Source organism: Agelaius tricolor, unplaced genomic scaffold (assembly GCF_023055355.1).
Source record: "Agelaius tricolor isolate 1412-34295 unplaced genomic scaffold, bAgeTri1.0.p SCAF_23, whole genome shotgun sequence".
NCBI classification, from domain to species: domain Eukaryota; kingdom Metazoa; phylum Chordata; class Aves; order Passeriformes; family Icteridae; genus Agelaius; species Agelaius tricolor.
Window position 1 is genome coordinate 5,530,085 of NW_027269283.1, and position 11,702 is coordinate 5,541,786.

General features: G+C 43.6%; 1 protein-coding gene across 1 annotated transcript; it reads left to right on the forward strand.

Annotated features, from left to right (window-relative positions):
• LOC139599367 (protein-glutamine gamma-glutamyltransferase 6-like) lies at window positions 1–11,612 on the forward strand. Its single transcript, XM_071446613.1, has 12 exons — window positions 1–193; window positions 525–764; window positions 1,259–1,377; window positions 2,918–3,046; window positions 4,217–4,394; window positions 5,832–5,967; window positions 6,321–6,424; window positions 7,133–7,375; window positions 7,926–8,252; window positions 9,237–9,394; window positions 11,004–11,137; window positions 11,459–11,612. The coding sequence occupies exons 1-12, from the start codon at window positions 1–3 to the stop codon at window positions 11,610–11,612; spliced, it is 2,115 nt and encodes a 704-aa protein (XP_071302714.1).
• The last annotated feature ends 90 nt before the right edge of the window (window positions 11,613–11,702 follow it).

Sequence of the window (11,702 nt, forward strand, 5' to 3'; positions counted from 1 at the left end):
ATGTCTCGTGTCTTTCCAGCCCTAAAAATAGGAAAAGTCAACTGGCAATCCAAACTAAATAAAGCTGCACACCACACCTCTGATTACAGCAGCACAGAACTCATCTTGAGGAGAGGGCAGCCCTTCAACATCTCTCTGAACCTCAAAACAACAGCACAATCTTGGGACAATTTCACCTTTATTGCAAGCACAGGTAATCTCCCCATGGCAGTCATCTCATATCCAGGTTATTCCAGCTCCAAAATACTTGTGCCTTACAGGTCTACACGGCCCATTCCTGAAACATTAAGGTTTGCTGTTCCACTCAGGATTCTTTGCCCTTTTAGGCTCAGGAGTTCCCATTTTAAAGTTTGACCTACTCCTTAAGGCAAGAGACAGTTAATAATTCAAAGGAAGGCAGGAGCCATCCTCATTTCCACACCAAGGCTGTATCTCTGCTCCTAAGGACATCCCTGCAGCACTGCATGTTATCTTCATAACATAATTCACCTCTGCCTCCCACAAACCACCATTCCCTCTGGCAGGACCATCTCCAGAAGAATCCCAGCAGACCAAGGCCATATTTAGCCTTTCTGAGGAGGGTGCCAGTGGCTGGAGTGCAACCCAAGAGTCCAGTGAGCCTCGCTGCCTGAAGCTCACCCTCCTCAGCCCAGCCGACGCCGTCATCGGGCGATACAAGCTCCAGCTCCAGGTCCTTGCTGGGAACAAGCTCTCCTCCAAAGTCCTGGGCCAGTTTGTGCTACTCTTCAATCCCTGGTGCCCAGGTATGCTCCGAACCTTCAAATAACTCATTGTCCCAGCCAGGAAACCTGGGTGTCACAGTAAAGTCTGTGCCTGGCAGTCACAGCTACAGAAGGTTGGTTTTTTGCTTAACATCAAGGATTGAGTTTTTGTCCCTTCTTCAGTGTTGAAAGGCATCAAAGACACAGACTCTTGCTTGTAGGATAAGAAATCAAAGGGAGTAAATATTCCAAATATTCATTCTAGAATTTTTTTCCTCCGTTTCTTGCATTCGTTTGTAAAAAGTAACAAGCACCAGTAAGATACATACTGTGCTTACTGCAGGGACAGGAACACAGTCAGTTAAAGTAATTTTATGCTTATTTTACTCTCTAAATGGTTACAGAGGTGTAGCAGAGAGTCCTAAGCCTGAATGCATGGGCAGTCTCACCTGATCCCTAGAACTGCCCTCTATCTGAGATTTTCAGTTAGAGCAAAGCAATTTCCTTCCAGCCACCATGTCTCATTCTGCTTGCAGATGATGATGTCTACATGGCTAATGAAAAGGAGAGGCAGGAGTATGTCCTGAATGACAGTGGGATCATATTTCAGGGAGTGGAGAAAGATATTCAAGAAGAAGCTTGGAACTATGGACAGGTAAATAGCATCACCTCTTTCAGAACTGTCAAAATAAGAGTAGTGGGTAAATAGGGTCTTGAGGAGAAAAAAATCATTCTCTCATAGTATAAGAGTTCAAAATTCCTCACTCACTTCAGATGTTCTTGCAGATATGTATCTCATTTTTCATTACATTACAGACAGCAGCATTAGGATCATTTCCCTGTGTGGCATGTGCTCATACACAAATAAAAGAAACAAAGCATAATTTTAGTTTTCTTTTGCCTGTTACACAAAGTGGTAAAACTGTACTTGGTTTTTTTGACCCTTGTAGAGAGAAAAAAAAGCCACTGGGTATTGCAAAGCCAGTGCATGTAACTATTTATGCAATGTGTTCAGTAATGGGCAGATACAGTAGAGGTGGCCTTTGAGTCCTAGCAAAATGCATGTATTGTATTTGAATATCTGTATTGTATTTGAATATCTGTACAGAGGCTTTGCCCCAGAGGTCCCGGTTGCCCTTGATGGGCTGCAGCTGCCATGTCCTTAATTGGGCTGCAGCTGTGACCAATGAAGCTAACTGGGATAAAAGGGGGTGAGTTAGCCAGTCAGGGAGAGCCTTGGAGGAGCCCTGAGCTGAGAGAGAGTGCAGCATGCAGAAGAAGGAGTCTGTGCTGGGAAGATCTGCAGCCATGAGAACGCACCAAGGAGGTATGGACTTTAGAAATCCGATAACAACAGTAGTATGGGACTCTAGAGAAATAGAACAACAACAGGCAGAAGACCCTAAAAGGACACCCCAAATGTACTCAACTGAAACTCATGTTGGGGTTTTTGAAAAGCAGTTTGGCCCTCCAAGTGTAACCACTGCAAACACGGTCAGAACTACAGCCCATCTCCAGTGCTGCAGCCATCCTGCCACTGCCCAGGCCAGCCAGGACCATCCCTGACCTCTTCATGCCCTCCAACTGCACCAGCCTGTGCAGACAGCATTTCTATTGATCCTCCTGACCCCATGGCTGCTTTTGCACTGATAAATGAAACAAGGCTAGAGTTCCTTTCTGTCTCAGAGGCCAAGGGCCATCCTTGCCTGGCTACATCCATTGAGCCAAGCACTGGGGCATTCTCTGGGCCTAAGCAGTGTCTTGGTGACCCTAATCCACAATAATTATTTTTGTGGGTTTCTTTCACGTCAGATCACCTGATATGAGGTGGAGGCAGCCCCTGAGAGTAAAGCTTTCATAACAGGCAGGTGCCTGAAGGGGCAGGGCAGGATGTGGGAGGGTGTGACCCTGCTGAGCCCAACCTGCAGTGATCTTGTCTGTGCCACCAGGCACATAATGTCCTTGTAAATGCCAGTGGCCATGGACCCACACTGTGCTCAGACATCTTTAAAATACTATGGAGAGTTGGCAGCTTCATGGTTATGTTTTCTTCTTGCCCCAATTTTCTTTAACAGTACAGAAAACTCTTCTATTCCCATCTTCCTCCCATGCTTGGAGAAGGAAACTAAGTGGGGAGTTTATCCTTGGGTTTTCTTATGAAATCAGCCTCAATATATTGCTTGTTTTGATTCCAGTTTGAAGAGGACATCCTGGATATCTCTCTGGCTGTTCTGGACCGGAGCCTGAACCACCGTGAGGACCCAGCTCTGGATGTGTCCAAGAGGAACAGCCCTGTCTACGTGAGCAGGGTCATCAGTGCCACGGTAAAGTCATCCAGCACTTACAGCTACCAACAAAACCCCAACCCACACCATGCAGCATGAATTCCTCAATGTTTTATAGCTGTAGCCAAGCAAAAAATTAGCTACAAAACAGGTAAAATGGAGATTTATTCTTCTGCCCAAAAGTTTGCTCACAACTGAAGGAATGTTTCCAAGAACTTCTGAGGAACATCAAACCCCACATGTATTTTCCTGACAGATTTTCAGTCCATTAGATCTTTTGACTAAGACTTTGTCTATTCTAAAATCACTTGCTAAGTTTTTCAAACACCAAGAGAAGCACAAAATATTTTGGAAAACAAGTGCTGGTTCGGCTGCATTTAATGCCTGAATTTAGCATTCTTTACTTAAGGGGTATTTGTTCAGCGAGGTTTTTACCATTTCTTGCAACAAATAGTTACAACTCCTCCTCACAAACACATAAATGCACAGCTAGGCAGCTGAAAAGTTTTCTATTTTATAAATAATACCCGCCTCACCACCTCTCTTAGCAAATTCCTCCTTTATAACTGATATTTTTCAGCCTTGTGTACAGCACTCACTTTAGGCATTCTCAGCTTCAACATAAAGTAAATAACTCTACTCAGATGTACAAAATTACTATAAATACAAATAATTAAGGAAAAAATATTAAAAATAACTTACTGCATCCTGTACCACCACACTTGATACTTAAACAAGGCTCTACAATGGATGTGTACACATATATGCAACCACATCTAACGAGTCCGGGCAAGCTGTTAGTATCTGCGCATTTGCAACAAATGCACATTCAGAGAAAAGATGGATTTCTCAAGGCTTCCATAAGTCACTTGAGAATGTGAAGCAGCATGAATGCACAGTTTAGCAGAGTAATAATATACAAGGAGGTGAGACCAATAGATGAAACAGAGAAAATGTAAACAGGTGACAGTCATTTGGGACCACTTGTGTTGAAAACAAGGCAGTTTTGAATCACCAGATTCTACAATCTGGTCTGGGTTTGGTCCAGTGGTGGCCTTTGAGCAGACAAAATTCTATCTAAAATTCAAATACTCTGCCCCACCACCCAGTCAACAAGAGCAGTGCTACCCACACAGGGTCACCTGTAACTGTTTCCCTCTCTCTTTTCCTGTAAATACTTGAATTCTCTCACGAGGAGGACTCTTTCAGGTTAACAGCAACGATGAGAAGGGAGTGGTGGAAGGGAAGTGGAGCGGGAGGTTCCGCTCAGGGACGAACCCGCTGCGCTGGAGCGGCAGCGTGAGCATCCTGCGCCGCTGGCACCGCGCCCGCTACCGCCCCGTGCGCTACGGCCAGTGCTGGGTCTTTGCAGGCGTCACCTGCACAGGTAGGCTGGCACAGCTGGGAATGGCGCCACAGAGGCGGCTGCTCGGGTTTTCTGTGCTTGAAACGGCTCCCGAGGTATTAAAAAGGTTTTTTCCCCAGCCCCGCAACCGAAGAAGTTGAGATTCCTCGGCTCTGCTTTTCAAGGTTGTTCATTTTCTCTTATCTATTACATTATTTCTCTGACCTGCTGAGGTCTGTTGGCAGGTTGGTTTGTGGCACACTGACCGCCCTTGGGGTGGTGTTGGTTTTTTATACTAAGAACTATGTGTACTTTATTTACAAGAATTTCCCAATACCTATCACCTACATTAGACAGTCTGTCTCTACTCTAAACCAATCCAGAAGTGCCACCATCACAGCAGAAGATGGAGGACAAGAAGAAGAAGGACAGGACACACCCAGATTCCTCCCTGCCTCTTGAACCCCCATTCTAAATCCCCAAAATTCTACTTTTTCACCCTGTGACAAATTAGCTATCATTCTACTCAAACTCTTGTGCCTTGTAAATCCTCACACAAAGTTGGTATTTTTTTTTCCATAAGCTAAAATCAAAGCCACAGGTGTTTTTGACTCTGTGCCAAGGTCTCTGAGCCCCCTGGCAGGGTCTTCAGTCATCCAGGGCAGTGAGAGGAATGTCCTGGGTTCCAACAGCAGCTCACTACGAGTTCTGCAGGCTGAACTTTGTGACAATTCTGTTCAAGCTGTTTCAGCTCTGGCAGGGAGAGTGAGGAAACTCTGCTCTCCATGTGTGAAGAGTTAATCCTTCAGTTTACAGGTTGTAATAATGCATGCCAGCTTTGTGGGTAAACACGAAACTTTGTGAGTAAGCAAAAACCAAAAGGGTTTTCCAGGCTGGGCTGGTGAAAAGAGCAAGGTTTCCTGTTTCAAAGCTAGGATTCAAAGAAAACCAGTACTCTTTTAAGTCCATTTTCTCACACTACCAGTTTTCTACTGCTGTATCTTACCTGCTGGTGACACAAGAGCAAGTCACAATTCTGAGGGCCTGTAAAGGGAGCTGCAAGTCAGGAAAACCATTTCATCCTAGCAGTGTCCAGTCAGAGCTGCTCTGAGACACAAGAATCTCTCTGGGGAAAATACAAAGGAAAATTGAGAGGTGTATCTCCAAAAGTGGAAAAAGAAACAAGGAACAAACGGAGGGAAAATGGGAGAGAGAACAGGATAAAGGATCAAAGATTAAAATAAATGGGTGAACCAAACTCTTATTAAAAAGGACATGACAGCTAAGAATGTCATGTCAGTCAAAGTGTCTTTTAAGCAATTTTGCACAATGAGTGTGGCTTGCATCATAGCTGGAGGGAAATTTTTGAGGGCTTGTTTCACCACTGAAAACATACACTAAACTGTGTGACCAAGAAAAAAACTTTCTATATTTCTGCAAAATAGGCTTACAGAGCTTTTATGGTATTCTATATTGCAGTACTGAGATGCTTGGGAATACCTACTCGTGTTATTACAAACTTCAACTCTGCCCATGACAAGAACCTAAATCTGAGTATTGATAAGTACATTGATGTGTCTGGAAACAACCTGCACTTGAGTGAAGACAGTGTGTGGTAAATATACATATATCTTTAATATTTCTTCCATTCTATTCCCCACTAATTCAAATATCTAGAATCATGCTCCTAGTGATATAAAACTCTACTCCAGACCTTTGGCTTTTTGTTCAGGAATGTCCAATATTGAATTATTGACTCTGAAATGAAGTATTTTCCTTTTAATATTTCTTTTTCATAACATCCCAACATTTCTCAGAGGTATAACACAAAAAGCTGGCAAAAAGGGGAAGGAGGTACTAATGTAAGGAGTACAGCAGCTGCTCTCTCCACAAAGTTTTCATTCACTCAATTAGGATTATTTCTTGCATTGTACAAATCTGATATTCTGCCTTCTACCTCCCTTGCAGGAATTTCCATGTCTGGAATGAAAGCTGGTTTGTTAGAAGAGACCTCGGTTCTTTTTATGATGGATGGCAGGTTCTGGATGCAACACCCCAGGAAAGAAGCAAAGGTAACACTGTTGTAAATATAAAAACCTGTAGATAATGTTACTCCTAAAGATTACCAGGAGTAAAAAATTGAAATTTGAAATTACCAAAAGGTTCAGGACAATTCTCTTCTATATATTCCCTGTAGATGGAGCATTAATTTGGGTGCACAAGAAAAGCAATACCCACATTAATCTCCAGTAAGGAGCTTTTCTGTCAGCCTCTGGATTGCTGACCAGCATAACAATTTTCTTTTTTCATTTCAATTCTCTGCCTCCACAAAAGCCAGCACATCTTAAGTTCACTTATCTCACCCTGGCCTTGTCTTGGCTGCTCACATCACACAATCCCATTCCTCACTACCAGGTTTAACAAATTCAGTTTCCTGCCTCTTCTCAATGCACACCCAGCACTATTGATTCCCATCTCTTAAGTCTGACTGTCCTTCTGACTCCTGTCCTTTCACCCGACAGCTTTGCATGCAGCCTTTGGTGGGTGAGACCATTTCTCATGGCGCCCATCACCAGAAGCTGCAGCTCTCCCCACCAGCCTCCTCTGCAGCCCCACCTTGTGATACAAACTGCACCTGGAGTCTCTGGGGACGCTGTTACCACATCACACAGACATTAAAACAGTGTACTTGACCCAAATGTGTCTTTGGAGTGGCTGCCTCTCCCTCCTGCTGTCAGCACGAGGATTTATGTTGTTCAACTTCTCCCTCTGTAATACAGGCATCTATCAATGTGGTCCTGCCTCCACCAGAGCCATTAAGGAAGGGGATGTGGACCTGGATTATGACAGCCCATTTGTGTTTGCAGCAGTGAATGCTGACTGTGTTACTTGGATTCGCTACAGCAAGAAAAGAAAAGAGAGAGTTTATTCTGATACCAGGAAGATTGGGAAATTTATCAGCACCAAAGCAGTGGGCACTAATGCCCGTGTGGATGTCACTGCTAATTACAAATATCCAGAAGGTAAATTCTTTATAACAATAGTTTTGCCACTGATGATCAGATGTGAAAAGAATTAAGGCCTTTGTTGGACTGAGTACTGACTAAATTTCTTTACTTCTAGAGCCAAGGAATTGTGAATTTTCAAGGTCTTAGGGCTCCTTACCTGCTAATATTGATTCAATTGAAACAATAGCCATTCTGGAGAGCTGTTTGGGGAGAATTTCTGCAAAAGGGTTTTTTCATCCTTCTCAGTTTCAGAGGAGGTGGCAACTGCTCCACCTTACACAGAACTGAGCTCTCCCAGAATTACCTTTCTACTGCCCACAGCTTCTAAGGGGTGCCCATGAACAGCCACCTGCAGCTGGTGGGCAGGTTTTACTTTCTAGCCTTCATGGCCACGTACATTCATTTGTTTTTGTGCCAAAATTCACATTAGGGTCAGACCTCACTTTCTCCTCTTGAGTGTCTTTGCCCCTCTCAGCTTCCCTAAATGTCTGAGATCAGCCATGGCACAACTGCACCACACCCTGTACGTGCACAAGATCTCTGACCGTGGTACCTTTCAATGCAGGGTCCTTGAAAGAAAGGCAGGTGTACAAGAAAGCACTGAAGCTGCTGGGTGTGAAAAGACCTGGGAAAAGAAGCAAAATTCCAAGGTCCAGAAGAGGATTTTCAAGGGCACAGCCTGCACAAACCCCCAGCATCTCAGGGAAGCTGCTCCTTGATGCATCTCCTGTGGTTGGCCAGGACATCTTCCTTACCTTGACACTCAAAAACTTGATCTCAGATTTTAAGACCATAAAGGTTAAACTGAAGGCTTCAGCCATCCTCTACACCAGAAAACCCAAGGCAGAGATTTTGCAGCTGCATAGGTCTGTTAAACTTGGATCTGAAGAAGGTAATTTTGATTTTATTACAGCTTTTATTACTGGACAAGATATAGTTTTGGGTTATGGTCAGATCACATGAAAATAAAGAATGGCTTATGAAGTGTATGACCTGCAAACAGTTGTAGGTCAAGGCTATTCAGGGGGAAAGAAAGACACATATTTTCCCTGTCTTAAGCATTTGCTTCCAGGCACTGACAAAAAGGAGACTGAGCAGGGTGACCTTTTCTCTGACCCAGCACAGCCACTGTTGGTGCTATATTATGACATTTTTTGCTAAGAGAGAACAATTAAGAGACATAGACTGGAGAATAGTGAGATGCTGGCTCCCCCAAGCAAAGCAAAAAGACAGATTAAAGGGGGGAAAACAAGCCTACAACTTTCACAGCATCACAACAAAAAGCACCAACTGCAGGAAGAGCTGTGCCACTTGCAGAGAGGGGTCTCTGCCCTGCTTTTAGAGGGACAGTGCTGAAAAATGAGAGGCAGCACAGATGGACAGAGCTACCCTCTCAAGCTAATACATAACACGTTAGAACTCATTCCAGAGTTCCAACAGGATTCTTTTTCTCCCTATACTGAGTTCCATTGCCTTCCTCACTGGCACAGCAACTCTGACTGAGCAAGGCAGAGGCTGAACAGCTGCATCTGCAAGGGCACTTCAACCAAGCCACCTTCTGACCTCTGCCCTCTTTGCAAGGAAGGAGCAATAAACCCCAGCTTCAGATTAATGAAAAAAACACCAGCAGGTATTGCCACATCCATCCATCCTCAGAGCTGCCCAGGTACCAAACTGTACCTGATCATTTAGTGCTTTGTGTAAATGTAAGTAGAAGTCACCCATGAGCATCATTCCTGTCTCTTGGTGTCAACACTCACAAATGTGCAGCCCCAGGGTGGTAAGAGAATTACTCCTTAAAACACAGGTATCTTACAGATAGCTGATACTCAGAAAAAAAGAAGAGAGGGAAATTTTGTTTCTGTTTCCATTACAGTGAAAGAGATTTCTTTCAAGATCTCCTACTCCCAGTACAAAAACTCTCTGAGGGATGACAGGAAGATCCTGGTGACTGCTGTGTGCCAGATGAAACGGGGAGCCTCACTTCTAGTTGAGAAGGATATTGTGCTCCAGGATCCTTTTCTCACCATCAAGGTAAAATCTAATCCCCTCTGTGACCCTTGAGAGAGGTCCTGAGAAGCAGCAACTGGAATTCTTACTCCATCTATTCCTCATGGGAAGGAGTATGGGAAGTGAAATCATGCCTGATCTTGGATCTTGTTGCTGTAGTAATAGGCCATATGATACAAATGAAAGTAAATACACTAAAAAAAAGAAAAATATTTCCATGGCATAGCTGTGCTGGGATATTCTTGCCAGTGTTTGTTAATGTGGCACTGATAAAGTTCTCAGTGTTACAACAGTTACAAGGTAAGTCTACCTAAGGATGGACAGGCAGAATGCAGAGAAAGAAATCTCATCCATATTTAGACCTCCCCTTCTGTTAGAAAAGTCTGATCAATATCTTCCAGTTTATTTAGGAAGACTGATTTTTACCAAAGACACCTTCACTGACCAGCTGATAACACCTGGGGCTGTGAGTCTCTCTATTACCAATATTCAAAGAAAGTTCTTTAACTGTGCCATGGTAAACGTCACTTTTCACCTTCTGCAACACTTCCCAAGTGATTAATTAGAACTGGAGGATTTCTCTTTTTTCCACTTTTAACTGACTTTTGACAAATGCAGTACAATGAATAAAAAGCAGTTCTTAGCCTACAGGAAAGATCCTGCACTGTGTTTGCCCAGGGACAGTCCTGGCTTTGCAAGGCCCATCACATCCACATAAACGAGCTGAACTGGTTTTGGACAGCAGATTTAAATGCTGCATAACTCATGGGATCAAATGTTATCTGCTCATCTTCCTGTAAATAACACAGAGGGAATATGGTAATGTGCAGAGCCCTTCAGGGCCTCCAGACTGGATTAGTTGTCCCAAGCCACTGTCAGCAGCATACAAGAAAAGCAAGGTCACACACAGGAGTAAAAAGTGTGGTTTTTTGCAGGTCTGGCAATATCTAAATACCAAGTTCTAGTGAGACTTTGTAAAAAGTCTCTGGGCTGTGTCATGCAAATAACAAAGCAAATTTATGTAGGGCAGGCACCTGGATTAAATTACTTCAATTCAGTGATTAAGTGTTAGTAAGCATTTATGTTTCTGTTGATTGAAACTTCCCTATAAAGTAATAAAGAAATGCAATTGGTACCTCTCAGTGATGTTACCTAATATTACATTATTTACAAATATATACCAATTCCACATTATCTCAGCCAAAATAAGGTAATGAATATGCTTACTTGCTAATTTCTTTTTTTGCATTCTTTTCCCTGAGACACCACAATTCACCTCTGTCTCACACCTCTCATGTTCTCCAACCCCAAACCTTTCATTTAGCCTAGTTAAAGCTAATTTAACCATGTATGCTAATACTTGTGTTCTCACTCTGATGAGTATCATGTTATACATGAAACCATGCACTGACCCAGTTAAAAAAGGGACTAAATGGTAGATTCTACAGCAGTTTGCTGATGCTCAGCCACACTCACTCAAGGCTGAAATCTGTTGCCCAAAACTATGCACATGAGCTAATGCCTGGCTCCTTCCTGCCCAGGTGATCCTGAGGAGGAGTGGTTTGCAATGGGGATGAAAGGAGAAAAGCATTAGGAAGATAAGAGACTGGTGCAGAATGTTTTCTCTCTGTAGGTCCTTGGTCCAGCCATGGTGCACAGGCCTGTCAGTGTGGAGGTCACATTTACCAACCCTCTGTCTGAGGAGGTGACAGACTGTGTCCTGAGAGCTGAGGGCAGTGGCCTGCTCAAAGAGCAGCTCCGAATCTGGTACGTAAACGCTTCTGGATGGTCATTGCTCACTCTGCTGGGAAATCTGGAGAAAATCTGGGAAATCTGGAGTACCAGTGGGGGTTTTAAAACAATTCTGTCAACCTCATGACTCATTTGCACCAGCCTTGGACAAACTGCCACCATGTCAGTACTCTCCATATAGCAGATGGAGTTTTTGCACCGCTTTTGCTGATATTTAAATTACAGAATGCTCAGGGAGTGGAGAGATGGCATACAGCCTTAAATTTGGGTGCTCAGAAGAATACATAGCAAGAATTTTTCAGCTGCTTTAACTTACAAATGCATTCTCTCTTTTAGTGTGGAAAGAATGGCCCCCATGGAGACTTCAACAGTGGAATTTGAAATCGTTCCCTACAGGAGTGGCACCAGGCAGCTTCAGGTGGACTTGGTTTGCACCCACTTTTCAGACATTAAGGGATTTGTGATGCTTCACGTGGCTCCTACTCAGTGATATAACCTGCACAGCAGTTCAGTTTTGCCTGTTTATGAGGCTGGTGCAGTGTTCATGCATTCTGATGACTGGAAGCACAGAAATGCAGAT